The 12,173-nt window shown below is 36.8% G+C and overlaps 1 protein-coding gene across 6 annotated transcripts in view; it reads left to right on the top strand.

Annotated features, from left to right (window-relative positions):
• LOC103523194 (START domain-containing protein 10-like) overlaps nucleotides 1-11,817 on the top strand; it is a 31,369-nt gene extending 19,552 nt beyond the window's left edge. For all 6 annotated transcript variants that reach the window (XM_026832848.1, XM_026832762.1, XM_026832774.1 and 3 more), the window contains exons 3-7: nucleotides 7,115-7,262; nucleotides 9,138-9,290; nucleotides 9,592-9,710; nucleotides 10,060-10,182; nucleotides 11,073-11,817. In XM_026832848.1, coding sequence (XP_026688649.1) covers nucleotides 7,115-7,262; nucleotides 9,138-9,290; nucleotides 9,592-9,710; nucleotides 10,060-10,182; nucleotides 11,073-11,411 — 882 coding nt within the window. In that variant the 3' untranslated portion in view covers nucleotides 11,412-11,817. The remainder of the gene's footprint in view (nucleotides 1-7,114; nucleotides 7,263-9,137; nucleotides 9,291-9,591; nucleotides 9,711-10,059; nucleotides 10,183-11,072) is intronic.
• The last annotated feature ends 356 nt before the right edge of the window (nucleotides 11,818-12,173 follow it).

Below are 12,173 nucleotides of genomic sequence, written 5' to 3' on the forward strand. Positions count from 1 at the left end.
CCCCTTCTCTTTCTTTCTCTCTCTCTTCTATAATATTTTCTTGTAAAGCTTCCAAATTTACATTTGAGAAATAGATAGGGACGGACATCCTCCCCCCCAACTTCCCAAAGGAAAGAAGAAATTTCCAATAAAGGCCCGTTCCCACTTGTTCAGAAGAAAATTGTGACCTACCCAAGTGGGAATACTCTCATTTAAACTACACTGCCTATTACAAGGATATTTTGCCTCATTCAGAAAAAAAATCGTGTCCTGCCCAAGTGGGAACACTCTCATTTAAATTAGGTACATTTCCTGCAGGACATTCGAAAAAAAAAAAAAAAAAAAAAAAAAAACCATTACAACTTGTTTTATAGGAAAGCCCCACTCTTCCGTCCCACTCTTCCAGTGTTGCTTTTTGAACAGATCAGTTTGCTAAGTATAGGTGTGTACATACTATTACGTACATATGTACCTATTCATTATAAATATTTACATTGGAGCCTCGTCAGCATCGTATCGTTAGTCAGTTTTAATTTACACAGAATTAACCCTCCAGCGAAAAAGTCTTCGAACAAAGCTAGGTCATAAGCTCGTTTAAAAATGTAATAATAAAAAGTTCGAGCAAAACAAGACGTTACGTAATGAGAAGATAATGAAGAATAAATAAAGCGATAACGAGAAAAACAATGGAGGAGAAGAGAGAAAATACAGGGAAGCGATGAAATAAGGAATTAATGAGCATAAAAGAATGATAAAAGCAATGCCTAACAAGGGATGCTAAACTTTGTATCGAAACCCGGATATACCTACCTTTTCTCATGATGATGCTCGGTAAACTATGGTGGTCAGCAACCGTGGATTTGGTCTAGTGGCCTTAAAAAAAGGCCAAACTTTGATGAAGGAGACTGTAACAAAGGATGTCATCGTCTTCAAATCGAAGAGACTATAGAAGAGAAGAAAACCAGCTTTTTCAAGAACAAACTTTATCTGTTTAGAATAAAGTTCGCCCCGGAAATTGAACCCGCGACCTAGTGCTTACACGAGAGGCTCGCTACCCTCCAATCTAACTGTATTGTCTATGTTGTCTGACGATGCCAAACTTGGTTTTGTAAATTCCACCCCAGATAATGTACCTACCTAGGTAGTTAAACCCATCCTGAAACTGTTGAAAAAGAAAATCAGACAAAAGATTGAAATGTAAGGAAATCAGCTCGTAGCGAGTAGAGGTAGAGAAACAATGAAAGCTAATTTCGACCATAGGGTTAAGTTCAATCAGAACATAATTAAACATCAGTACATAATTAAACATCAGTACATAATTAAACATCATTAATGATGCGAGGTTTTCCAACATGGGTCTACATTACACGGGGATAGGTAATAAATAGGTATACATAATTAATGGCAAAAGTGAAACAAGCATCACCAAACAGGCAAGGAGTACTTACTCTTTGTAATGAAGTTTGAAAGTTGGTGATGTAGAGATGTAGGATATTGTAGCAGGTATTTAGGTACATAGGTAGGTAATACAGGTAGTAATAAATTGAGAGTTAGGAGTTAATTTTAATTCTATGTCCAAGTACTCGTATTTTCTCTCTGAGTGGGAAAGGGAGAGCTAGGCTTAGATTTTCAGTTCTTTGGTCCTGTTTTAAAAATAATTTAGTGGAGACGCCTGAATCCCAAGATCATCAAAATAATAAAATTGTCTCTGAAGAAATGCATTAGTGTGGAATTGTCTGCATTTCAGAATCATCAAGTTACCTATTTCTTCTATGAAGTAATTCGTTAGTGGAGATGACTGAATCTCCCAAGAGTTGGTATAGCTAATAATATACATTAGTGGAGATGTCAAAATCCCGAAATAATTTCTTCTGACAGGAGTTCTTTCGAAGCATGAGTTATCAAATATGCTGATCAAACCAAACGTAAATATTTAATAACATTGTAACTAGGTATGTATTTAAATATACATCCCAAATGTTGTAGTTATTTCCTATATTGTAATTTATTATTTATCGTAAATATGTCATACATATTTTATCCACAAATTATCAAGATATAGATATAATATCTGAATTACAGATGAATCCAACGGATACTATCAGTACAAGCTGTTATCTAGTCACATTAAAATAATTTATGCAACAAATGTATATGTAGGTACAACATATTTCTGTCATAATTTTCAATGATACCAAACATATTGGGGTTCCCTTCCTACCCCGGTTTTTAGGCATTAAAAATACAGGAAGTTCCAGGGAATTGTCCAAAATTAAAGGGTATAAAGACTATAAAGGGAAAAGAGTGTCTTCACAGTTGACTAAACACCTGCCCTATAAGCACGAGGTCGCGGGATTGATATTCCCGAACGGGACGAATCTTATCTTGAGCAAGCCGTTCTCGGAACGGTTGGCTTTCTCCTATATCCTGTTCTCCTTCTCTCTTAGATTTCAGGACAATAAGACCTCCGTTATTACAGCTCTTTAGAAATACCTATGTTTGACAGAGGGAACTGTAACAATGAAGGTCTTATCGTCTGGAAAGCAAAGAGAGGATTAAGTCAGCCGTTCCAAGAACGAGCCTTGTCACCCTGTATACTTGTCAATGGTGTGCACAAGCATATAATTCACCCAACATCTGACAATATAATGCTGTTGTGCATTCAGTATGAAAATGCGTCATATATGAATGAACCGTAAATCTAGTCACCTAGGAACAAATAAGGGCGATAGAGATAGAGAAAATGTACCATTATAGAGAAGAGAGAGAGAGAGAGAGAGGGGGGAGGAATGAGGGGAGAAGAGATAGAGATGGAGGGTAAAAGAGCCTCAGAAAGAGAGAGAGAGAGAGAGAGAGGGATACGAGACCCAAAGAGAGAGATAGTTCAAAGGGAAAGTAAAGGTGAGAGAGGAAGATACAGAGTTAAGGATTACTGACCACAAATAGGAAAGGAGAAAGAAAGAGAAGAAGGGAGTTAGACAAAGAAAGAGTGTGAAAGAGAAGGAGATACCGTGAGAAAGAGAGAGCTCAGAGGGAGCGTAAAGGAGAGAAAAGAAGAGATAGAGGGAGAGAGGGAGGAAGACCACAGATAGATAGAAAGAGGAAGAGTTAGAGAGAGTTTGAATGTAACCTAATTATTTATAGGACATAAAAAGCTGTTCTACAGCCTCGGTTATACAGGCCACGTAACTTACATGCAAGTAGAATACACACATTATACAACTAAGTAGTTATAAATTGAACCACAACACATTGCTTGGAATTTATTTTCTCCACATTATTGATTCCCTGAAGTCCAACCCATTTTCTAAAATAAAGGGTAAAAAAGTTAGATTTTTCTTGAAGGACTTTAATTTAATTTTTCTCTATGTTTAGAGATTTATTTCTCTCTCCCCTCTCTTCCCTTTTATCTCTCTCCCTTTTCTTCTTTATTTCTCTTTCTTGCTTCGTTTCTCTCTCCCTTTCCCTCTTCCCTCTCTGTTTCTCTACCTCCTCTCCTTCTATTTATCCTTCATAGCCTGTCTCTCTTTAATTAAAAGCAGACGAGCGTCTCGCCTGTGCTTTTCATCTTATTTATAATGTATGAGAGTAAGTCGACATGAAATTTGAAAGAAATGGCCATGAGACACTGATAGAATCAGTTTCCCTCCCTCTCTGTCCCTTTAAAAAATAATAATGAAAAAATCCGTTCTTTTCCTTTGACATATACTCGTAGGTAGGTACATTCTTTGTACAATCTAGGGTACATAATATTGTGGTTGTCTTGAACCTCGGATCTGGAGATTGGAGTTTCGAGTCCAGGTCAAGTCATAAACATCCAACAGAACCTTTCACAATTTGTTGGCTTAGTAATAGGTATAGGTACATCTAATAGGTATCTACTGCAGATATGAAAACTGTGTTTCTGCCAGAACACGAACAAAATTGGATTAAAAACCGCACGGTTCATTAATCATAAATCCGAAATTGTTTACGTAATTTATCAGCGTGGGTGTATTTCAATTATATTTACCGGGAAATTCCCAGTCCGAATTTGACCCCGCGAGGAATTCCCTTTTCCCTTGCAATGTTCCCAGTAGAACTCTTTTTTTCCTGCAATATTCCCACCAGATCTCTTTTCCCCCTACAATATTCCCACTAGAACCCTTTTCCCCTGCAATATTCCCACTAGAACCCTTTTCCCTACAATATTTTAACCAGAATCATTTTCCCTATAAAATTCCCACCGGGACTTTTTCCCCTGCGATATTCTCACTAGAATTCTTTTCTCCTACAATATTCCCACCAGAACCCTTTTCCCTTGCAAAATTCCCATCAGAACCCTTTTCCCCTACGGTATTCCCACTAGAACCCTTTTCCCCTACATCAAAATTCCCTTTTTCCATGCAATTTTCCCGACACCATTGAGTAAACAGAGTTTTAATCCCGGCTTAATCTGTTTTCATGGCTCAACAAGTTTGAAGTTTGAGTTACAGGGTCACCAAGGGATTATAATGTTTGTCCTCGTGGTGGTGTAAGTACTAATCCATTGTGTAAGTAAGGTGGTGTAAGTACCATCCATAATGAAACTTTTGACTTTGACAAGCAAGACAACTTTGAAGATACTCTCAAGTTGACGTCTGTAGGTATTTTTTACTTCTCCCTTTTCTTCTCGTCCTTCTTTTCCCCCACCTCCTCTTTCTTTTTCTTATTCCTTCTTATTCTACTTCTCCCTCCTCTCCTTCTTTTGTTTTTCCTCATTTCCTTGCTTCCTTGTGTTTCTCACCAAAAGAAAAATTGTTCATACTCGTATTTGAGGAGATATCTTGATACTTTTAAGGTTAGAGTTAAGAGTTCCCCAAAAGAAACAATGTTCATACTCGTATTCGAGGAGATATCTTGATACTTTTAAGGTTAGAGTTAAGAGTTCCCCAAAAGAAATAATGTTCATACTCGTATTCGAGGAGATATCTTGATACTTTTAAGGTTAGAGTTAAGGAAAAGGAATAGGTATAGCTTAATAGCGATCTTGATAATGTTGGAGTGAGCACAAAGGAGTAGATAGGTTAGGGTTAGGGAATATGGAGGAGATAAAAGGATCAGGGAGAGGAGAAGTCCGAGAGACGCTCTTCATTAATAACTGTCAACTTTTGCTGTCTCATTAATTTGTAGTTTTCAATTTATTAAGTTCAGAAAGTTATTCTGCTGAAAGTACTCACATTACTCAACGCCCGGCGGAATGTATTATTTTTTAATGACTGGAATTTTCCGAGAAAAATATTATAGTTTTCCATTTATTTTGTTCCACGAGTTGCATGCATTCCTATTCCTAACTTTTAAAACAAAAAGTTGTAATGTTAATTGAGTCACTGTCAGGTATGTACCTATAGGTACTTTCAATACTTGATTATTTACCAGTCTGGTCATGCTATTGATCGAACTTTTTGAACCATAAGAGTTTTGAAGCGTTCCAATTTCAAAGTCCTCATCTCGATGTGTCTTTCTTTCTGTCTTCATTTCTTTCTTTAATTGCTTCTTCTTTTACCTCCTTCTTTTCTTTCATTATTTCTTCTTTTCCCTTTCTTCTTGTCCTCAGCGAAGCTCCATTGTATCATTTTCAGTGTACCTATCTCCGTGTATTACATCTCTCTAAATGTCCTATTAATTAACAGGATTAGGGAAAAGGTCTTGCAGAGCGGAAATGTTTCAAAGTGCAAAAGCGACGAAGCAAATGACAAGATTACATCCATTCCCGACGTTTTTCTCATCTATTCCGTCGTCAGTTTTGTCTTGTCACATAGCGCGTGTTTTGTTCTCATCAAAAAAAGTTTGTTCTTTCTTCCGCTTCTCCTTCATTTTCTTCGTCATTTCTCTTTTTCTTCTTCTTCTTCCTCCTCCTCTTGTTCTTCTTTTTCTTCTTCGTCTTCTTCTTCCTCTTTGTCGTCTTCTTTTTCTTGTTCTCCTTCTTCTTTCCTGTGTTTTCACGATCTGTCTTCCTATCTCTTTGGAAACTTTTCGAGTTTCTTTTCTTTCTATTTTTTTTCTGATAGTTGTCTCTTTGTAGGAACATGTTTATCTAAGATCTACCTATTGTATAGGTACCTGTATGTACAGCTTTTGTGTTCAGCTACATTTTCTTTCTTCCTTCTTTTGAATATCGGTATTCTTAAATCCACTATTATAGATTCTTACTTTTTCTTCTTTCTTTTCTAACATGTAAAGAACATCAGCTAAATAGCCTCTAAGTACATTAGACAAATTTGACGACATTGCAGAAAGACAAAAATCGAAAGAGTTTTTAAAACTTAGGTATTATTCAAAACTATGTTAGTGGACACCTAACACAAGGTCTTTATTATTCCCAACCAGTCTATATTATAGGTAGGTACCTACATTATTACTTCTTCCTTCTTTATCTTCGTCCCTGAAAAGCTCATCTTAAGTTAGGTACCGGCTCCTGAATGAAAACAAAGCTATTGTAAATTCACTACTGGTTTGAAGGGAAAAAAAAAAGTTACACAAAATGAACTTTCTGCGGTTTCCGTTTATTTCCCAGGACATTGCAGAAAGACAAAAGGTGGTCCGGAAAAACGAACTTTTTAACATTTCAGGTCATCATTACAACATCTATTGAAAGCTTTTCAAAACTTATTTATTAAAAGCTTTGCAATAATATTTGAAAGCTTTCCAATATTTTATTGAAAGCTTTGAGAGCCAAAACCATTTTGCCTCGGTAAATAATAATAAAATAATAGAGACTTTGAGATGAAAGTTGCTACCAGAATCGGAATAAGCTATTTGATTGATGCTTCTTTTAATTGAGAGTGGCCCCGAAAAGCCAACAGCATTTGATCATCCACGTGCAACATTAATTTCAGTGATCCATATGCCACTATGTACCAGCATTGGTGGTGCTGGCACATGGATCTGGCTGGCACAGGATGCTGGCAAACGAAAAGTCCGGCTTTTGGTCCGTGCAGCTCCAGTTCGCTGCTGTACGCTGACTAGGGATAATTTTACCAAATTTCATAGTATAGTTTCAAGCTTTCTGTCATTTTAGGTTACTACCATAATTCGTGACGTATTTAATGATTTCTGTCATTTCAGGTGACTGCCATATTTTCTGACGTATATTTAATGATTTCTGTCATTTCAGGTAACTGCCATATTTCCTGACGTAGAGGCAGACATTATCTATGATGTTCTTCATGATCCGGAATACAGGAAAGTTTGGGATACCCACATGATAGAGTCGGTGGACATCGGCAACCTAAACCCTAACAACGATGTGGGCTATTATGCAAGTAAGTTACGCCTAATTAGGCACCTAGTAGTAGTAGTAGTAGATAAGTGTTTATTTAATTATTTTAGAAATAATTAATACAATAGTTTAGCAACATTTACACACACAATTAGAGGTGAATCAAGTTCCATAAGGATGGGATACCCACATGATAGAGTCGGTGGACATCGGCAACCTAAACCCAAACAACGATGTGGGCTATTATGCAAGTAAGTTACGCCTTATTAGGCACCAAGTAGGTTTATTTAATATTTTAGGTTTATTTAATTATTTTATTTAAACGTGTTTATTTAATTATTTTAGAAATAATTAATACAATAGTTTAGCAACATTTACACACACAATTAGAGGTGAATCAAGTCCCATAAGGTACTAAGGTAGGTAGGTAATAAGTACTTTTTTTATACCATCCTTTGAAATCTATAAGGTTCCTGAGGTCAAAAATCAATAATAAACCTCGTGTACGTTGGTACGTAGGTTGGTATTAAACTAAAATAGAATTGGAATTGATTGATATTGCATGCATTTTAGCAAATATCTACCCACTTGCTAATTTGTATTCATTTTCTTCCCACTTGAAATTTTCCCTTCCCTTGTCCATAAGGTACTAAGGTAGGTAGGTAGGTAATAAGTAGAAAAGTAGATATACCTTTGAAATCTATAAGGTTCCTGAGGTCAAAAATCAATAATAAACCTCGTGTACGTAGGTACGTAGGTAGGTAGGTACCTAAAACTAAAATAGAATTGGAATCGATTGATATTGCATGCATTTTAGCAAATATCTACCCACTTGCTAATTTGTATTCATTTTCTTCCCACTTGAAATTTTCCCTTCCCTTGAACTCGTGCCCAAAGCCTTATGAATAGATTGTACATACATACCTATGTAGGTATATTTTCTTTTAATTTATATTTTCATATAATTCTGGAATCTAGATGGGAGTTTTGCCTTTTGAATAGAAACACGAGTAACGAGTAGGTAGTTATTTTTACTATTTATTATTATCATTATTTATTATCTTGTCTTCTCTGGTTCTTTCCCATTTCCTCCAGACTTATTACTCTTTCCTATTAGCTATTGGGGTTTCTTTTTCAGTATTATTATTTTCTTTGCCTGAGTTTCTTTCCTTTTTCCTTTTGTTTTTTACTCCTTCCTTGTTTTTATACCCTTTTTAGTTTCTTCTTTTCTCCTCCTCTTTCTTATCCTCTCCCTCTTCCTCTTTACCGTCTCTTCTCTTTCTACCTCCTTCCTTAGTTCTAATAATCTCCTGTGTTTCTCTTTATCTCTATTTTTTATTTGTTTGTTTCTCATTCCGCTTTTTTCCTTCATTACGGTCTTTTCTTTGAATACTCTTGAGCTTTCCTTGCCCAAAGCCGTGTTTTGCTGTTTTGGTACGCGCTTATCTTCTTTGTTACCTATACATCTCTGAAAGTATGATCTCCTGTTTTGTTATTTCTGGTATTCTGCGGTAATATGAGTTTCCTCGGTGTTTTCTCTGCTTTTTTTTACTTTCCTTATCCCTTTTATACTTGTTTTCTTCTATCTTCCTCTCTCTGTGTCCAGGCAAACATGCTGATAGGTACATTGACAATGTTTAAATTGGCAATGAGCGCTATACCATCCTAGTTTTAATAAAAACCAAGTCGTATGTAGGTACAATGTACATCCTCCAACTCCCAATAATTCAATTCTGTCGAGTTCAAACACAGACCTCACTATAGTTCGGGCACTAAGTTTTCCCCATCCGTGGCACAAGCGCCGCCTTTTACGGATGGGTATACTATTTATTGAATATCTATTTAGTTGAGAGATTTGTTCCGAATAACTAATAAATGGATAAAAATAAAAAAATAAGTCAAATGTTCCTAATTTCAGTGTCCTGTCCTACACCAATGGTAAACAGGGACTTCGTCATCCAGAGGTCGTGGCTGGACATGGGAGAGGAGAAACTCATTCTGAATCATTCTGTCAATCATGTAGACTATCCGCCCAGGAAGGGTTATGTCAGGGCGACCTCCTATCTTACAGGTAATGTTCGGTGTGTCCACATCCACACATAGTCGAGCGATGTCGACTCAGCCGTCTACACTGCCTCAGATTTTACTCGCCGTTCGACTATGTTTGGACACACATTTAGAGGAAAGATTAGGCGACTTGCCAGATGGTCAGTGATTACCCATCCAAATATCAACCTCGTATAACGTTACTTAAATCTAGTTCTCTAGGGAACTTACTTACGTACATATCCTTTTCGTTCCATCTTAATTGACGGGTCGGTTTATGAAGCCTCTCGAAGATTACTTACATTCTTACTTATTATTTGCTTCAGGTTTCATAGTGCGAACTCACAATCTGGGCAGTTGGTTAGGCTATGTCTCCTGGTGTGATCCTCAAGGCAATCTTCCTCCATGGCTGGTCAACAAAGTTACCAATATCTTTGGACCCAAGGTAAAAGCTGTAGGTTTAAGCCCTGTCCACACATAGTCTACGCCGTCGGTCGACTGATGTAATCATACACTGCCTCGAGACAACATAGATTTATCTCTTCAACTAATCGATCGATGGCGTCGACTACGTGTGGATTCAATTTTAGGGAGGTTTGTAGGTAATGTTAAGATCAGAGAAAGTTCTTTTTTTCTCTCGCAGGGAGGGTGTAAATGGAAGCAGAAAATTTATACTCAGACTTTACAATAAAGCTCTAGACATTTGTGTTGCGTGCCTGTGATTATTGACAGTGTAAATAGGTGCCTATAAGACAACGAGGTTTATATCTATTTGCTTTCTGGCTTGTTCACAGATGATAAAGAATTTACTGAAAGCCTCTAGAAACTATTTCGAGTGGAAGTGCAACAACAGTCCACATTTCAAGCCCTGGATCTATCCGGAGCAACTCCAAAGTCCAAGGATTTCCATAGAGCAAGTACGTATCATGAGAAGAATGAAGATTTAAGAATGTATTGCGATAGACCTGAGCTGTTTCCTCCTCAGTCGATACAAACTTGAGCTTTTTTTGCTAAAGTTTTCGACGAAGAGGATTCATAGGTACGTTTGTCTGTATTGTAATTTTCAAATATACAGTTATACATATATACGAGTACCCCATTTACCAACGAAACTTTAGAGTTTAGTTCATCCAACACATTTCATCAGCTTAATGTTACCTACATATGTAGGTACGTATCTACTTACCTAGAACATTTTAATTACTCAAGTTTTCTTTGATGTGTCACCGTCAGGTTCTTGAAACACTCCAATTCCTATTTCACTAATCTGTTCGATATTTTCCTCATCAGCAAAGTAATTTTACCTGAAGGTGAAAATAAAATTCTCGTTTCTCTTTCATTTGAACGAGCACTCTTATCCCCCCGTTGATTTAAATTCAATTACACCGACTTGCAACTCTTGGGAAATGGGGTACCTTGCTTTTTGCAAGAAAATTTATTTTCAGTTTTCAATTTATTTTGTACCTACCTTAGCTTAAGTAGATAGGTACTTATTGCCTAGGTATCCTATCTAATGGTCATATTATTATCTTCCCAACCATCTAAATGTAAAATGTCATAGTAGATAGATATGTAAAAATGTCATAGTAGATAGATATGTACGTGGTTAGTTATCTTTGGGTATGGCAGTGAATCTCAACCAACGGTACTAAGCTATCCATGATTTGAACTTGACTATTTCTGGTGTAATGGGTGCCTTCTTCGATCAGAGCATTTAATCTAATGATCTACTACTAACATTGATATTTAATATACTATAGTACTATGTATGATATTTAATCTAGGTATTTGTTCTTTTCTGTTCCAGTGTTCACCAGCCCCAATAGTAAACTCAAAGGAAAACGATGGTCGTACTAAAGAGAAGCAGAAAGCTTCCTCCAATCAAAGCGCTCCCCGATCTACATATCCTAGCAAGGCTCAATCTAGTCAAGATTTGGCCAACTCTACATATCGCACCCCTTCCCCAGCTGGAGGACTGACCAATCACAGCTCTCCATCACCGAGTAGGCCTGGTCTATCCGCTGTGTCCACGCCTTCCCCACCTGTACAATCACAATCATGCCCCGCCTCTCCAGCCCTGGTTGAAAAGGCGCCGAAAAAGTCCAAGAAGCTGGGATTCAAAATGTCGTTCAAGAAAAAACACTGATTCTTTCCCCTAGCATTTCTCTTATCAAGTTATCACAGTGATTCCTGAAATTTTTGAAGAGCATTTCCCCGAACGAGCTAACTGCAATGGCACCTTGACAGTTTTTTGAGAAGACCTCAGTTAAAAGCGACCGACGTAAAACGTGGCTCGTTATCATATTGTTAGGACACTCCGGGTGGAGGGAAGGGAGGGTTAAGGAAAGAGGAGCAAAACAGAGGCACAAAAAATACCTAGATGTTATTTAAGGTCATGAGGTTTGAGAGAAAGTTAAATTAAATCCATAGAGAAAAATCGACAGCAGTATTTTGATGACACTTTTACAATCAGCATTTTACCAAAGTGATATTTTTTGTTGAAGTTTTCTTAGTTTCTTTTTATCATCTATGTATTAATAATTATTACCGAATAATTAAATAAGAAGTAGGTAATTTACAAAGTTACCCACCTATAAATATTTCTATTATTAAGAGTGTCGTTTCAATCTGTTTTCAAACTCGTAAGGTAAAATGTTCCAGATCTAGGTGTGCCTAATACTTTTGATATTAAAGTTAGACCATAAAAGAAAGTTCCAGAAAAGGCGAAATGTAGGTACATACGTAACATGAACGTCTGAAACTTTCCAAAAGTCCCACCTATATTTTATGTTCCTGGCTTACCTTGCCTTTTCCAATTCTAATGGAGTTGAAGCTTTAAAAAAACACCGCACCGCATACACAAAAATAAAAGTAACTCAGAATAAATTTCACCACCAAAAATAAAATG

This window comes from Diaphorina citri, unplaced genomic scaffold (genome assembly GCF_000475195.1).
Source record: "Diaphorina citri unplaced genomic scaffold, Diaci psyllid genome assembly version 1.1 scaffold5, whole genome shotgun sequence".
Lineage (NCBI taxonomy): Eukaryota > Metazoa > Arthropoda > Insecta > Hemiptera > Psyllidae > Diaphorina > Diaphorina citri.